Source organism: Pipra filicauda, unplaced genomic scaffold (genome assembly GCF_003945595.2).
Source record: "Pipra filicauda isolate LSUMZ 115617 unplaced genomic scaffold, ASM394559v2 scaffold93_size3172892_pilon, whole genome shotgun sequence".
NCBI lineage: Eukaryota > Metazoa > Chordata > Aves > Passeriformes > Pipridae > Pipra > Pipra filicauda.
This window is the reverse complement of record NW_024105131.1, coordinates 2,778,628-2,795,779: the sequence shown is the minus strand read 5'-3', so window position 1 is coordinate 2,795,779 and position 17,152 is coordinate 2,778,628. Positions and strand designations below refer to the sequence as shown.

Below are 17,152 nucleotides of genomic sequence, written 5' to 3'. Positions count from 1 at the left end.
CATTTCCCAGATTTTAAGCATCATACAGGGCTCTGCCATGCTCTAAATCTCTTTATGGATATCTGCTGTCCAGTTTGGGGCCATACAGATGCCTGTATAAAGTTTTGCAGTATCTTTAAAACATTCCCGGAGCTCTCAGAATTTACCACCACACAGACAGTAAATAGCACCAGTAAAATCCACTGGAAAGCTGCACACCCATATAATTAATACAAACCTTTGAATACTGTGATCTACACACATCTTTGTGGTGATCACTGATGCATACTTTCACACTTACTTGAGTAAATGAAGAAAAAATAGCCAGACAGACTGTATGACATTGGTAGGTTTAGCACTTTCACATAAATATTTGCCTAAATCTCAAAACAAGACTCTTTGAAATCTTCCCTGTCCCCAAAGAACGTAGAGCCAGATTTTACAATCAAGATGTAGTAATATTCTTATCAAGGTGTGAAAATAAACAATCCAAGTAGAAATTTCTCCATTTCCTCATTTTTAGGCAATTTGTAGCAGCTGTAGACTTGGCTATATGGGGGAGTTGCACTCTTAAGTAATACAAAGGAAATAGATATTTTTATGGAAACATAATTGAAGCTATCAAAGTTTTCTGGAAACAAGATATGTTTTATTTTTTTCATTTCTGGAAAGAAGAAGTACTTTGCATGTAGAACAGCCCTTTGAAAATCTTATAATCTCTTTCGGAGATCTATTAAAATCTCAGATCCTCACAGATCCTTAATATCTGATTCCAAAAGACAGCATACCAGGTCAGCAGGACAGTGCATAGATCAGAAAAAAGATTGTATCAGTCAGAAAAGTACACATAAAGTGTACATAGAAAAGCGTGCACAAAAAAATGTGCGCCAAAAGAACACATAAAGTTTACTTTTCTACCTAATGCAAAATGTAGTATATGCTTTTAAAACAACATCAAAAAAAAAATCAAATCCCAACAAGAATAAACATTTAAAAGTGTTATTTTGTATAGGAAAGAAGATGCAGATTTGCTATATTTTTTCCTGCTACTCATTTCTCAATCTTGGTATCAATAAAGTTATGCATGTTAATTAGTCATAATATATATACACTTCAAATTGCACCCATCACATATGTCTACTCAATGTAGGACACAGTAAATGCTGAAAGCATCAGACAGACTCTGCAGCCCAGGAGCTACATCCGTGATTCGCACATTCATATGCAGCCCAAAAGCACAGACTTTGTGAGCAGAGCTGAGCCTGGGACCCATGATGGTTGTGTGGCAGGTCCAGTGTGCTGGGATACCCTGGCCAGTAGGTCTAGGGTTTAAATACTTCATCCCCTCTCTTTGCCATGCAATAAATCTGCACTTGGACAAGCTTCAGGCGTTCTGTTACGTGCTAGCCACCACATGTGAATTTAGCCTTTTCCCTTCTGGGAAATCTCAGACAGATATGTGGTAGAAATACTCAAGAGACCCACTTCCATAGATTGAAAAGAAGCTTCCAGTGTCACTGACAGGATGGTAAATCCCTTGCACCTAAGCAAGGTGCACATACACATCCAAGAGAGTGAGTGCCACTGTCCAAGGGCCACCCTGTGTCCTGCCAAGCCAGGAATACTGCAACCTTACTCCACTGAGCCTTGACTGTAGAAATACTGAAAAACCTCTGCCCTGGAAATTGACCTAGTGCCCTGGGGTTTCATTGCCCTTCCCACTGCATCCAGCAAGCTGTGTTGTGTGTTGTGGACTTTTTTTGTATCTGCTGATATGGAGAGTCAGAAAGTTCCCAGGGGAACTCCTGAAATTCAGATCCCAGAGGGGTAAAACTTTCTTTTCCAATAGTACATGGAATTTTGTACTTTAGCATAAGATAAGTGCATATGTGTTATATAGGCCATTCCAGAACATCCTCTGAAAGTTACCATTCTTTCATTATTGCCTTTTTTTTTTTTTTAAGCAAATATTGAATGTTTTCCCCAAGGTAGCACTAGGGGCCATCTTATATGTACTGGAGGTTCTTGGTACCATGTGAACACAGACTGAGCAAGTGTATGTTGTGGAGCATGGGAAATCAGAAAAGCCTCTTGCTTTCTTCATGGATGCAGTAAATGGAATCTCATGGAGGGTACTGGGCTTTACATCCTTGCCTTCTTTCTCTTTTCAAGGCAAAATGGTGGCAACTGCATGATGTGACTTCAAAAGGAAGACATATTCAGTCTTCTTTTTTTATAATCAGTTTATTATGACAGGAAGAGACTGAATAATTTGTCTGATGTCTTTAAAAAAAACGAACAAGTTTTTGGAATAAAACAAAAAAGAATCTGGGGGAAAATATAGAAGATGCAATTACGAGTTCTATGAACAGATGGAGCACTAACCTGGGCTAAAGAATGAGACCTAGAAAGGGATGTCACATACTTCTGACAGCAAATATTTTCTTATTTATATGACATAACTTCTGAATAGACTCTGAATAATGTAATTCAATGAGGCTATGCCTAAATACGCAAATCATTGTAAGACTCATGTACCCAAGGCTGTAAGTATTTATGATTGTCATTTATTACATAGCTATGATAGAGTAACATTTTAGAGATGGCTGCATCCAGAAATTTGGCTGTAAATAAATTTTAAAAATTGAGATATTATAAAACCAGAAGAAAAGGAAAATAATACCCTTCAGAACAGGAATATATTCAGATAGTCACTTTTAAAGAGTCAAAAGTTGGAAATACATGCAGTGATCTGAAGAGGTAGGTTGCTGCTCTATAAGGCAAATTTGTTTGGATTTTAGTAGTTTATTAATAGTGGGTAAGTACACAGTGACCTCTCAGTTCTGGGATGACAAAGACTTTGCCACCAAGTACAGTGTCACGCAATGAACACTGTAGCCATAGGATCATTACAAAAAGTCAGTTTTATAAAAATCACCGTCATAAAAATTTGGTGGTAGAAGGCTAGAGGAGGAAGGGGTAAACTAAAACACTTCCCTAAGCCAGCAAGGCTCCTCTTCACCCTCTCCCCACCTCTTCCCTCCCCTCTCTTTGCTTGTGGAAGGAAGCCCAAGATGGGCAGGTGATGTGTATGGACAGGGTGGCTTTGTGTTTGACCCCATAGCTGTGGCTATGCAAGGTGTTTATGCAAGTACTCCATTCAGTTCAGAACTTGGCTGTGATTTGACATGAACTGAAGTCTCACTAATAATAGCCAGAAGAGAAGGGGTTGTGGTGTGTACTTGGGAAGCACCATTGAGGAACATGGCTGAGCAGTGTTTAAAAAATGTCAGTCAAGTGTAAATTGAACAGTGCTATTTTTGCATACACATACTACATATTTTGGCAGAGATTTCAAGAGTAGCAAGAGTCAGTGCTGCTAACACTTGGGTATCTTGCTTCACAGACATACAAGATTCTTAGCAGCACTTGGCTATCCTCTGAAAATCTGGATTCTTTTAAGGTATTTACAGAGTGATATACAGAAAGTTGAAAATACCAGAATGATCAGTCTGCAGACTTATAGGAACAAAAATAATCAAAATGCTAATTAGTAAAGATGAGGTGCGTGAGAAGGTTGCGCAGGAAGAAAGTGCTCTTTGCTGAGAGCTTGGTTCCTGAGCTTTTCATAAAGGCTCTGCATTTTTAAGTCAACATCGTTTTTTCTCCTCCACATCCAGCTGAAGTCACTGAAAGATGCCATATTTCCTGACTTAAATATTATTAACAGATACTCAAGGGCTGTATCCTTGCTCATTGCTGCACCGAAAAACAAGGGAAACAAACCTCCTGTGTACCCATTCTTGAAAATTGTTCCATCTTTGCCATTCCATTTCAGGGCCGTATAAATTCTGTTGCAAATTTTATGTTAAAAATGAGGTATGCTGAGGTGCATATGTAATAAGATAAATACAAAGAAAATCAAAGTTAAGACCAATGAAAATAGGTTTTTGTTTGTTAAATAGTTTGCTAAGATAGTTACAGTATTTGCATACCAGCACTATGAAAGTTTGACTAGGGAAAAGAGTAGTATACTCAGCCCTTATTAACTGATATACATATTTAAACATGTTTCAGAAGGAAGTAATAAGAAGCAAATATTTTATTTTGGGGTTTCCCTGGCATCTGGGGAGTTTTATAAGGTCTGCTTGTTGTCCAGAATAACAGTCTTGGAATAGAAAAATAAGAAGCATTTCACAGCTACTCTGTCAGTTCTCTGTAGGGCATTTGTGAAATTTGATGAATTTATTTCCTTGAAATCAGTGTTGCCATGCTACCCCGGGGTGACATCTGGCCTCCTCGATCAGCCTGTCCGCTTGTGACACGTGTGCCAAACATTAAGGCTGGGGGGGGATAGGCTGAAGCTATGAGCATGCCTCCTCCGTTGCAGTCTAGAGAGGACCACTCAGGTGAAGGATTTATAGTCAGTGTGAAACAAAATCACAACAGACACTTTAAAATCTTTTTCCTGGTGGAGCTTCTATCCCATGTCACTTCTGTTGGTGCTCTCACTGTACTGTTCCTTACTGCTGTGATGGAGTGAAGCAACACAGATGGCAAGCACAGGCTGTGATAGGCTGGCTGCTCTTTGGGGGGCTGTTCAGGTCATAGATTGCTCATTGGATATTGTAGTCACGGGGCTGCTGTCTTTATAGACAGAGTAAGAAGTATAGGAGTGTCACAGCCTCATAGGAGACCACACAGTGAGAATTATTCTCCTAGGTACTTCACATTGAAGGCTACAGAAATACATAGGTGGTTTTCAGACATGAGCAGTGCATGAAGGATCTAAACCTTTGGGCAGTTTGTAAGCGTTTTGAGTTCATCATTATAGGACCTAAATAACTAAATGTGCTTTTCCCTGACTGAGGAAGGAGAAAAGCTATTCAAAACCACTGCCTGACTGTTGGGCATTGTAGCACTCGCATAGTCATAGCGTTAATCCATATCTCATGGCACTCGCATCATCATAGCGTTGATCCATATCTCATGGATCCTTTTTCATTGGGATCCCAATGCAAGAAATGTTAAATTCTTTATGAAGTCTGCTCCAGCAGATGGTGAGCATCACCATGATGAAGTTCTGCTACTGATCTCACTGTAAGACGTTTCTGGAAGTGCTAGAATGTTTTCAGAAAATGTTGGCTGAAATCTCACTTTAGAAGTGACTGCTGCATATATTAGAAAAGGATATAATATTGCCAGTGTACATCTTGCTTTGCCTCTGTTTTGTCAGTGTAGTCACATTGTTCAGGGCTGATCTCTGATCTCAGGTTTGAAGAGTTATTTGACACACAGCAACCATGGGAAAAGAGAAAGAGAGAAATAAAAAAAAGAATCACCCGCATTCTGCCTGAATTCAGATCTCAGATTTCCCACATCCTGGTATTTAATTTCTCACAGAGTTACCAGTGGTTGATCTCACGGCAGGATTAGTGGGAAGAAAAATGAGAACTCCATTGAAACCAGACTTGAATCTGGAAGGAAGGAAGAAGGAACATGTGAGCTCTAGGACTGAGGAGATATCAGATTCAGGGCAGTGAATGGCTTCTACCCCTTCCCCTTCCCTGATTCCCATGCTTATTTTGAGGCAAATTCTGGAAACTGAAATCAGAACAGCAAAGACACAGTTAAAGTAAGTTAGGGGACTCACACATTGCTTTAATAGTCTCCTGAGAGCTCTGTTATATAGTGAGGCATTAACTGTAATTTGTATTAGTATTTTTTTTATGTTTAGAAAGAGGAGAATAGATTAGCATTGAGGTATAAATTACAGTAAATCTGTGTTGATCCTAAAAGAAAACATGTTTTGAATGCACGTTTTCACCAGGATACCTTCTCTGATTTGATTATAGAATATAGATGTGATCAACTGGAAACGAAATTCCCATAAAAGGTTCTATAATCAAAATGAAATAATCACTATCTGTTAAGTTGGACAGCTTACTCACTTTGAATCAGGCTGTCTTGCCTAGAGAAAGAAAAAGCTTTGTCCTGTGGTAGCAGGACACTGTGTAGATCAAGCTCAAAAAGTTGGGTTGTTGCTCTATGCTGAGAAGGGACCAAACTTTCTCACCCTTTCCGCCAGATTGTGTAGAGATATTCAAGAAGTTGGAGAAAACCTTTAAATGCATCACTCTAAATGCTTTTGCAGTTGAAGATATTAAGATGACAAGAAGAGTATGTCATTAAACCATAGCTACCCTTTTTTGATTACCTGGTATTTGTAGATTTATTGGCAGGGTGGCTTAAATTAGGGTTATATTTTTAGCCTGCAGCATTACATAATAAAATAGCAGCTGAATTCTTTGCAGTAAAAAAAGAGAAGGGGTGGGGGAGTTTATTAAAACCAACACAAACCTCTCTGATTTTGCGCTTTCGTCTGCACAAAGAGGTGCTCCATGGTTACACAATCAGTAAAGTTTGCAAGAGAAGCATTTCCATTGCCCATTGTGTTCAGGAGCTGTCGCCTGCCTTTTGCTGCAGACCTGCTGTTTAGTCTGAAACTGAAAATTAAACCCAGAACTTCAGCTCTCAAAGTTAAATACTCTGCGTTGCTGGAAGCACACAGCCTTGCCAGTGTCTGTGTGGCAAGATCCATGATTAAACTCTTCAGATATTTTTAAAAGCATTTAACAAGTCTGTTAAACTTTATTGTTTTTGTTTTGGTTTGCACTTTTTTTAAGAAAAAAAATCATTTTCTGAATTACACCAGAAAGTCTCATGTGAACTGTACTGAATCGGCTCAGTAGAGCTTGCTGTCTTTCAGAAATATGTTTCTCATTTTGGAGGGCTTTTCTGAGAATGGCCCTGGCAAGGTAGAGCCCTGTACATTCAAATCTCTCCTTCAGAAACAAAAAAAGAAAGGAAAAGCCAGGGAGAGGAAGAGCAATGATGGTAGTGGCAGCAGAGCCCCGTGCCCTGTCCTGCTGAGGGCTGCCCTGGTGGGCGGCAGCATGGCATGGGCCGCTCAGCCTCAGGGCTGGCGTTCATAAAAATGTCACCGTTGCGCTTCCAGTGTGAAAGGCGCTTTTATCTCCCCTTCCCACAGCCCCTTTCCAGTGGGTACTTGGGACTGGACCCGGCGGCTGCTGCTCGGCCTTCCCGCATGTCTGGACCCTAATGAGGTGTGTGCGGCTCTTGGCTGCAAGTTTTCAATCTCTTTCTTATTACTTCAAAGCTGCTGCTCCAAGGTTCAGACAAGTTTGATCACTTGACAAAATCTCTCAGCTGGGATTCAAAAGGGAAGACGCTTTATTTTATTATTTATAATTGCAGATAGATAGCTGCTCCCAAACTGCTGTTGCCAGTGGCTCCGTGGGCAGAGCCACAATGCTTTTTTAAGTGATAAAGGATTGGAGGTGAATAACTTTTGGCAGTTGCTTCCCGTCTGTAACCAGTGGTCGATTTTAGAGGGAGAAGAAAAGCAGAATCAAAATCGAACAGGCCTTATTTTATTTTTCTTTTCATGTTCTAAATTTGGGGGGGGGGGGGGGGGGAGGGGGGCAGAACCTAAACGATGTGGGTTTGACCTCAGTTTCAAAGCCTCTACTAGTGTTTCCCTATTCCATTCTGGGAGACCTTTGCTGTAGTCTTTCCTCTGTCATTCAGCATAAAATATGCACAGAAACTGGTGCTGTTTTGAGTACCTCAAAGGCTCAGGGGGAAGGCAGACTCCTACGGGTTTACCTGTAGGGGCTCCAGTATCCTTTTGGGCTTTTCCATCTTCAGTGCCACAAGAAAGCAGAGCTAACGCAGTCACCCACAGCATTTCAGTGAACTAGACAAGTCTAAGAATTTTTAAAGGTTGGCATCCGTCGTCTTTTGCTCTTTCATCTAATTATGGACTATACATATTAGTGGTTAGAGACTATTATTAGAGCCTCTGCTTGCCTTATGCTTCAGTCTGGATTTTGTCTGTGAATGCGGAGCAGTTTACCACTACAGTTTAAGCCTCCACAAGAGGTTTTAAGAGCAGCTTCTCAAAGTTGGGGTTAGTCCAGCTCAGTTGTATATGTTTCTAATAGCACCACTGCCTTCTTTTTCTTAATATTTTATTTCCTTCCCACCAGAACTGTTTATATCTTGTAGGGTTGAAGCTCTCCAAGACAAAATACGTCTCTGTCAGTGTTAGGATAGCACTTGCAATTGCTTCAAGCACCATTTTCTCTTTAGGCCTGTGCGGACTTTAAATGGTGTTTCCTGCAAAATTCTTCTGACCAGTACTGAGATTTTGCTGGAGATTTTCAGTCTCCTTTTAATCACATGGGGAACAGATTTTTTTCAAAGTGTTTTGACCTGCTTAGGTCAAAAAGGCACTTGCTCTACTCAGATGCCAAAATGCGTTTAAGAAATCTGGCCTGACGTAATTTAGACAGCTGAGTCTCAATTTCAAGGCTTCAGCCGCACAAGCTTTGGTGCTGAGCGACCTGCTGCCTTGCAGAAACTTCTTTGCTGAATTAACTTCAGGGTTGCTCTAAAATCCATGGCAAATATGGACACTTGAAGCTGAGGTTCATTCAAGCCCATCTGTAAGAGAAGCTGAGAGGCAGAACCCAAGGCAGGTAATTTTTAGGATATCTAAATGTCAGGCAGCCTAATTCCTGTTTCTGGAAGTTCTCAGTGTAAGCCCTCCTGGATTTAAAAATCCTGTGTTAGATAAGCCCTTTCTATCAAAGTAACCAGAGAGACTCATTATCACTCCATTATATCAAACAGTTCTCCTAGTGGGAGATAAGCTAGGAGATAGAGAAATGTTTTTGATTCCCCCTTAACCTAACAGGAAGAAGATACTTGAATCTATATTTAAAATAAGCTGTTCTAACTTAAAGAGGAGTGTTCTGTCCTGTCCTGTCCTGTCCTGTCCTGTCCTGTCCTGTCCTGTCCTGCCCTGTCCTGTCCTGTCCTGTCCTGTCCTGTCCTGTGAGAATCCTCCTGCACAGTGTCCTGGTCCCCTCCAGTTACCTGAACCTGTTGCTTAAGGACCAAAACTTGGCCAAGCCTGGTGAGACACTTCTTCCAGAAGAGGAAGGGGATCTGTAGGAGTGGTTTCTAAACGTGCAAGGATGGTAACTCTCTCTGACCTGAACCAGCTGAATCCCAGCACAGCCCCAGCAACTTCAGTCTGTCTGCCTCAGCTACTTCACTTCCTCCAGCAGCTGGGGATGTGGATTATCCAGTAATCCCCATGAGCAGCCTTTTTGCTAGTCAAGCAGTGCTATTCCAGCAGTAAAAGGAGAGGACACACTTAATTTGCTTACTAACTATGCAGCTCAAAAACCACATGCTGGTCACCTGCAGGACAGCATCAGTTTTTTGCTTTATTCCCTCTACTCCCTTTCTGTCTTTAACAGAATATTTGATTATTTATATAAAAGTGGAGTGTCTTCAACAGAAGAAAATGTGTCCTCTATACACAACAGTTTAGTGAGGAGGCTTCCTCCTAGAAGAGAGAAAACCCAGCTTGAAGTATCTACTTCAAATGAGAGCATGGGGATTTCAAAATAAGTCTACGTGTGAATCCAAACCAGTGCTATTGCATTCATGCACACTCTTAATTTTGCTGTCTGTTATGGATTGCCTTCCTGGGTGTGAAAACTGTGAGGAAATTGCTAAGTCAAAGTGACCTTAAAGACAGTTGCTATCCCTTAGACTGCTCCTAAGAGCATTAGACAGCTCTAAACATGCCCACCAAAAGCATTTGGGCTTCGGTAAAGTTAAGCAGCAGCTGCTTGCTGGTATCTAAATATTGAACTCATGCTATGATCAAATCCGTGACAAAGTGGGTCATAGGAACTTAAACATTTAAAGCAAGAATATTGGTTTGCAGTCCCTAAATCTCAACCCAAAACTGCCCCACCATCTGCCATCTCTCTGTTTGTCTCTCTGTTTATATTCAGTGCCATTTAAGTACTAAAAGTTTTACTTCCTCAGGGGGACCTGCCTGCTCACTATCCCATGGGCTGTCCCATGCCTTAGTCTATGACTGCAGAAACAGTGCTGAGAGAGGGCAGGGTATCTCAGATACCCTGAGCAGAGTTTTTAACTGTTTTGTTACCCACCAAGGTAAAGAATTTGTGCTCCTACCATACTAGCACTTGCAGTGCACAGAAATTGCTTGCTTGTGGGCTGGTTTACTTATATGTGTTTGAATGCAGAGTTTCTGTATTGACATAATTTCCTTAAAATTGTGTTTTAATCCAGCAGTAAGAAGAGTTGTGTGGCCTTTTCTGTATATGGTCATGATCATCTCTTCTGCCTTAATAAATGCATACGTTGTGATATGTGAAGTATATCTGCAACAATTTGAGCTCCGAATCCAGCTTCTGGAATTCAACTTTGCCTTACTGCTGAGTGATACTGTCACTGAGCTCTCTGTTGTGCTTTGCAGAGAGTACAGTAGCTCAAAGCAGCAGATCCCACCCTAAGCTTCATGCAAAGGAAACAGCACTCTGAGTGTCTGTTAGTGCTGTAAGAATTTCTACAGCAGTTTGGTGCATTGGCTGTGGAGCCATCGGGATGGCACTGTGTCTCAGCTGAGCAGAGTCCGGGCCCCTGCATTTGCTATAGAAGCCATCTGTTCCTATCCCTGTATTTCAGGGTCTTCTCTGAAAATACTAGCTTGCATGCCAGTGGATTTCAGAGCAGTTAACAGCAGACAATGGTCCACAGTTTGCAAGTTGCTCTTGTCAGCAGTTCTTTTTGACGTATCTATTCAAGCTTACCCTCTTGGGCTTAGAAAGCAGCGAGCAAAATCTGTGCCAATAGCTAATACTTCATTATAAAATAAAAGCTCTGACAAATTCAGAGGCTCCATATGCAGCATTACGATGATCCTGAAGTTCATTTCACAAAATGGGTTCTAATTTTTAAATCTGCAGTTCGGAAATTCATGAGCAAAAGGTGAAAAAACTGAACTGCAGCTGAATTGCCAGTGAGTTTCACGGGGTAAAGACAATTATTCTTAAAGCTTTGCCCCAGGGTATTAGAACAGAGCAAACATTTTTACAAAAATACCAGTTACCCTTCTGCAGGTTGGGGAATGCTTCTCTCAAACACCAGTAATTGTCTCTTCATCAGGTTTTGTTGTAACCACTTTGTGCGAGTCCAGCAGAAAAAGGAATGCAGAGGACATACAAAGACCAAACTAAGTATATCTGTTCTTGAGGTCACTAGGATGCTACTGGCTGCTTGTACTTCCAGAAAAATAGCCTACACCAACAAAATGTGGATCACCAAATGAAGATCTTGGTGTCAGGCCGTGACTTTGACCTGAAAGGGTGCTGAAGTTTAAATACAATCATTTGTGGCACAGCTTTGTTCTAGATGGTGCCACTTCTGAGCTTTAGGAATGAATCACAGGATCACAGAATTGTTAGGGTTGGAAGGGACCTCTGGAGATCATCTAGTCCAACCCCCTACCAAGGCAGGGTCACCTAGAGCAGGTTACATAGGAATGCCACTGGGTGGGTTTTGAATGTCTCCAGAGAGGAAGACTCCATGACCTCCCTTGGCAGCCTGTTCCAGTGCCCTGCCACTCTCACAGTAAAGAAGTTCTTCTTATGCTGAGGTGAAACTTCTTGTGTTTTAGTTTATGGCAAGTGCTCCTCGTCCTGTTGCTGGGCACTACCAGAAAGAACCTGACACCATCTTCTCAACACCTGCCTTTGAGATATTTATATGCATTAATGAGATGCCCTCTCAGTCTTCTGTTCTGTAGAATAAACAGGACCCGTTCCCTCAGTCTCTCCTCATAAGAGACACGCTCCAGTTCCTTAATTATCTTTCTTCCCCTCTGCTTGACCGTCTCCAGTAGCTCCTTTTCTTTCTTGTACTGAGGAGCCCAGAACTGGACACAGCACTCCAGATGTGGCTTCACTAGGGCCAAGTAGAGGGAGAGGATCACCTCCCTCGACCTGCCGGCCACACTCTTCTCAATGCACCCCAGGAACCTGTGAAGTGCATGTGCTAGTGGTTGTCACTTTGCATATTTCTGCAGTATATACACCATTTTGTTTTTCCACAGTGGAGAAACTTATAAAGCAGAGATGGAACTTCATAGCTCTGGAGAGGGTTCATGGATCCACAAATCTTAACACAGTTGTTCTGTGCCCATTGAGTGTCTGCAGGGATCACAGGCAGCCACACAGAGCAGGTGGGCATGGCACAGGAGACCAGCACCTTTCTGGCTTATCTGCTGGTTACCAGATGAGATATCCAGGGCAGCAGCCTCAGGGTCCTATAATCAGGCAACCAGATGCCACCAAGGTTGTCATGTGTTGGGCAAGCCCAAATAGGTACTCGTTACTGAAGCCTGCTGTCCTGCCTCCTGGTTCTTTTTGTTACCTTCACCACTGTTAAATCAGGGCTAACAACAGTGGTACCAGTCCCCCACAGAGTAGCCCTTCTGAGGGCAGATACCTTCTGTGAGTCACCGCAAAACATATGTCCTTTCCCTCCTGCTGGAGTCCAGCATATATGAGAGTTGAGGGTCCAGGCTAGTGTCCTCATTTGCCAGCCCCTTGCCAGTGATACCGCTCAAGAAAAGACCTGTTAAACATCTGTGCACATAGGAGCTTTGGAGAAAGCTGCCTTGCAGCTCTGTTTTGGGGAGAAACACCAGCTCCCTATCATCCCTGCTTGACAGGGCAATTATAGCAGTTAAGGGTGGAAACAGCTCAGGGTACTAGCTTATAGTTTGTCATACAATATCATGCTATGACCTGTAGCAACTCAGGATAAACATACCCATGCATGGCACCCTTGGATGACCAAGGACAGTATGTGCCAAGTAAAACTGCTTCTGTGGCAGGTCCTTGTGTCAATCAGTCCCTGAGGATACATGTATGGGGTTGTATACACAGATGCATAGGAAGTCACCTGAGATATTGTCTTAGAAGCAAGAATAAAGCCTGAGCTATGCATGTGAGTATTTACCCTGCCCTTTAGGTGTTAATCCTATTCACCCTGAGCTCTTCATGGCTATGGCCATGGCCATCCAGCCCTGTTAGCTGGATTCGACATGGTTTGTAGCTTTCTCAGGTTTCTCTTTGCAGTCTGCTAGCCCAGACTCTTGCTAGTTTGCTGCAGCAGAAAACAAAAAAACAGGGGAGTAGCCCTTCAAGGCAAAATTGGGTTGACTTATGCTCAATTAACATGTCACCATGCTACAGTGAATGCAACTAAAAAGAGAGAACAACCTGAGTTAAGGCTGCCATGTAACCTGAAACCTTTGCTTCGTGGCTGAAGCTTCTTGTGGTGTTGCTGAATTTATGCTCTGCATGGCTATCATGCTCTGACTGAGTGACTTGGATTTCTGATGTCTGGTCTAATGACCATGCTTTCCTTCCTAATTTTTTCCCTGCTCTTCAACTTTATCAGAAGCATTTCTGGACTTACAAAGTGTTTAACTCCCGCCCCAGTTCCTCCTTCAACTTTTGACTCAGGGACCCCCTATGATACATGGTTATACCATCGACCTTGACGGGGATCTGTGATGACTTGTAAGTTCCTAGAGGGTGCCTACTGATGCTAAAGCATCCTTCCCCTGAGGTACCCAGTGCCTGACTGCCAAGCAATGCACTTTACTGAAATGACTCAGCACAGAGCTGGTTTTCAATTTCCACAGGTTGCACAGTTCTCAAAACGCCTAGCCCCCTCCATCTTTTGGGAAGTGTGTGTGCGTATGGGTGCTGTAGAGCTAGAGAGTGGGTTGAGGATCACAGCTGCACAACCTTCTGGTATTCACAACCAGTTTTTCACAAGTGCAAAAAATCCCTCTTTTCCTGCCTTATACATTTGTATTTTCTCTTTCAGTTCCTCTACTGACCTCTTCCTTTGGCTCCCTCCATGCATATATGTCTGATTGGTACTATCCCTTTGTTTGAATTGTAAGCACTTCAGAGCAGTAATCATGTCTCCATCTGTTGTCTTGACAAGAAACTTACATGATAGTTTAGTTTAAAACCACTCATCTGTAACTGAGCTATCTTGGACTTTTGCAAGGAATGAACAACAATATGAACCCTTTGACAGCTTTTCTTCATGAAAAAGTCTTTCCCAAGACTGATGTGAATTTGAAATCTGCCAGTCTCAAATATATTTTAATAATTAGTTTATTATTTAAATATTTGGGTGGGTTATCTTAATTTTTTGTTTCTCATTCTTCGAGGTACTACAGGTATACACATTTGCATGCACGTATGCAGATGAGAGCAACTCTGCCTTCATTGCATGAACATTGCATGAAGGAAGAGCTTCTCATTAATTTCCTTTGTCACTACAGCGGGGCTACAAGAAAAAAAATACTGTGAGATTCACAGTAAAAAGCACTAGAGTGGATGGCTTTTTAAATAAAAAGAGCTCTCTTGTGGCCACCCTGGCTTGGCTTTGAAGTATGTCCTTCCACATACTTTACCTCTCCCCCATCCTTCTTACACTGTGATTGGAAGTCTACCTTCATGGAAAATGCGTTCATCAGGTTTCAGTAGCCTCCTGACAAGCCAAGCATAAAACAAAGAGAGCTGCCGCTCTGTACCCACACGTGTGTTGCTGCCTTCCAGGAAACAATAATCAGAGGCTCAGGGCTGACCACAGTGCTGTAAGAAATTAAGCATGTGATCATCATCAAATATCAAAACATGTCTACCTGTATTATGTTAAGAGCACAGAACCCACAGTTGTAATTTTTAACTGAAATGCTTGGCTTGGAGGCAAAGCTGGGGTTTTCCACGATCATTCCGAGTTCTGAATTACCAAGGCTCAAACCAACATATTTTGCACTGTCTCTCCACATGCAGCCCAAATCAGCCCTCTGTTAGGTGCCTGAAGATACGATTTTTATTCTTGACTGAAATGTTGTAACAGTTACTGGATTCAATGGGGTGTGAGCTCAGATCCCCCCTAGCCCCATGCCACCAGGGACAGAGTAAAATTCACTTGATCATTTTGTGAGTTGGGGATCTTTTTTTTTTTTGCAGCACTGCGAATATAACCTGCTACAACTGGACAAAAGTTATTGTGAGGAAGAAATTGTTCATCTTGTGATAGATCAGTGTCCTCTGGAATTTAAGTATTAATTGAAAATTCAGTGTCATAGGGCAGCTGGCACTTGATTTTGCTCTCTTTCCTCTGTCCATGGCTTTGATCATGCTACATCTTTCTTTGTGCCTGGTGCTCAAGATAGTACCCCAGGGTCACAGCCTGGTTCCTAGTAAAGAGGTATAAACCTACTGGCTTAAATATCTGAGGCCCAAGCTTTAGCAGGAGTGGGAGCATGAAGGAAGAGGAGGGAGCATTTCCTTCATGCTTTTCACTTTTCCCACATAACCCAAAGCAGACTAAACAAAACCAGTGTGAAATCTCATGGCTTGATGCTGCTATGGTTATATTTTTTAAGCTGTCATCCATTCATTTATAGTTATGTTTGTTCCCTGGATTTACAGCTTTTTTTTCAGCCTTTTCTTGCAGTGAGGTGGGGGGGAGGTCAAAACCTTATGAAAGAAGATTGCAGTGAGCAGTGGCCTGTGATTAAAGCACAGTGTTTTTCCTTGATGCTGCTCCTCCACAGCAGTGTCACACATGGTAGCATTTAGGAGCCCTTCACAGCTGAGGTGTTTCAAACACTAATGAATGGAAGTTTGGTCGCATAAGGCAGGCAAGCTTTAAGGCAAGCTTTTCTGAATGGTGTACTGTAGTGGCCTGGGAAAGGAAGAGAGTTATAAATTGTGTCAGTTAGCCACCCAGACAAAATGAAGCCATGTGGAAAATCAAATCTATTAAAGTATGAAGACTGTTATAAGCTGTTTTAAGCGGTCATTCTTCAAAGGTCTCAGTTGGCTGAGGAGGCAAATTCCTCTTCTTCATAGATCTTTTTCATGTGCTGTCTTAGGCAATGATGTGCAGTGTTTGATAAAAAACAACTTTTCACTGACAGCCCCTTTTATTATAAATGTTTATTGCCCCCAGTTCACCACCCATGTCCTGAAGGGTACTGCACATTCATTAAAAAAATCAGGATAAGAGCATCACATTTGGTCAGGCTTGCTGAAGGTAAACATGAAGTAGTAAAAGGGCCAATGAGGAGGAGAAGGAGAGCAACAGCTTAACATTGGATACCTGCTCAAAACGCTTTCTCTTTTCTAGCTGCCCATGTTTGCTGGCCATAGGAGACCTATGACAGAGCATGGCACAGATTACTTTTTCTTGACGTCTCCTGGGGTGGAAGAAAAACCTGGCAAGGCAAAGTGGTGGGATCAGAGAGCAGGGTACCTTCCTCTCCTCCCCAAGGTGGTTTCTTGAGGTGTCACAGCAGCTGTAAAGAGCATTTTATTAGCTCAGGAGGTAATTGTCAGCTGCATGAGGGAACAGTGAAGCAGCAGCTTAAGATACACGGTCATATTATTATCATATATTATTCCTATTTGTGTATTCTAGGAAGAGACTGAAGAAACGTCCTCACAAGAGTCTGCAGAGGAAGACTAGGACACCGCACCATGCAATTTCTACCTCATCAGCAGTCTTTTGAAGGGAGAAGACACTGCCTTGACCACTTACTTTCTGTTGCCATGATCTTTCCACTTTTGCCTGAAAGGGGAGGGGGGGAGGGGAGGGGAATCACATAACCTTAAAAAGGATTTGACTAATCATCTTTGTAATCCCTTCACAGTCCCAGGTTTAGTGAAAAACTGCTGTAACAGAAAGGGGACACAGATTAACGATGCAACTTTTAATTACTGTTTTCTTTTTTCCTATTAATAGTTTGTTTGAGTTGCTAAGTAAGGGTGAATGGGTCCAGAAGAGCTCCAAATCAGGTTTATGTCATCACTGCACTGCATATAAACAAGAAACTTGTAACATAGTCATTATAATGGGCATTGAAATAGGAAAGGCTGAGTGTTGTAACACTTATGCCTTGCAGACACTTCCAGCAACCCACTCCCTACTTAGTGAACTCCCTGTTTTAGATCACCAAAGATAAGGATAGATACTACTCTTTTTCTTTTGTAACCTTCTTGTAGACTTGTACTTGATTTTTTATTTTTTTGATAAGACTTACTGTTATTTCAGGAAAAAAAATGAAAGATGATCTTTCACTTCATTCAGCTGGTAATCAGAAGAAAGAAATCAACACGAAAATGGTACTTTCATTTTGCAAAAGGGAAGAAAGACAAAG

General features: G+C 41.9%; 1 protein-coding gene across 1 annotated transcript in view; it reads left to right on the top strand.

The window, feature by feature from the left end:
* HMGA2 (high mobility group AT-hook 2) overlaps positions 1-16,564 on the top strand; it is a 105,007-nt gene extending 88,443 nt beyond the window's left edge. The window contains exon 6 of the mRNA XM_027741509.2: positions 16,414-16,564. Coding sequence (XP_027597310.1) covers positions 16,414-16,461 — 48 coding nt within the window. The 3' untranslated portion in view covers positions 16,462-16,564. The remainder of the gene's footprint in view (positions 1-16,413) is intronic.
* The last annotated feature ends 588 nt before the right edge of the window (positions 16,565-17,152 follow it).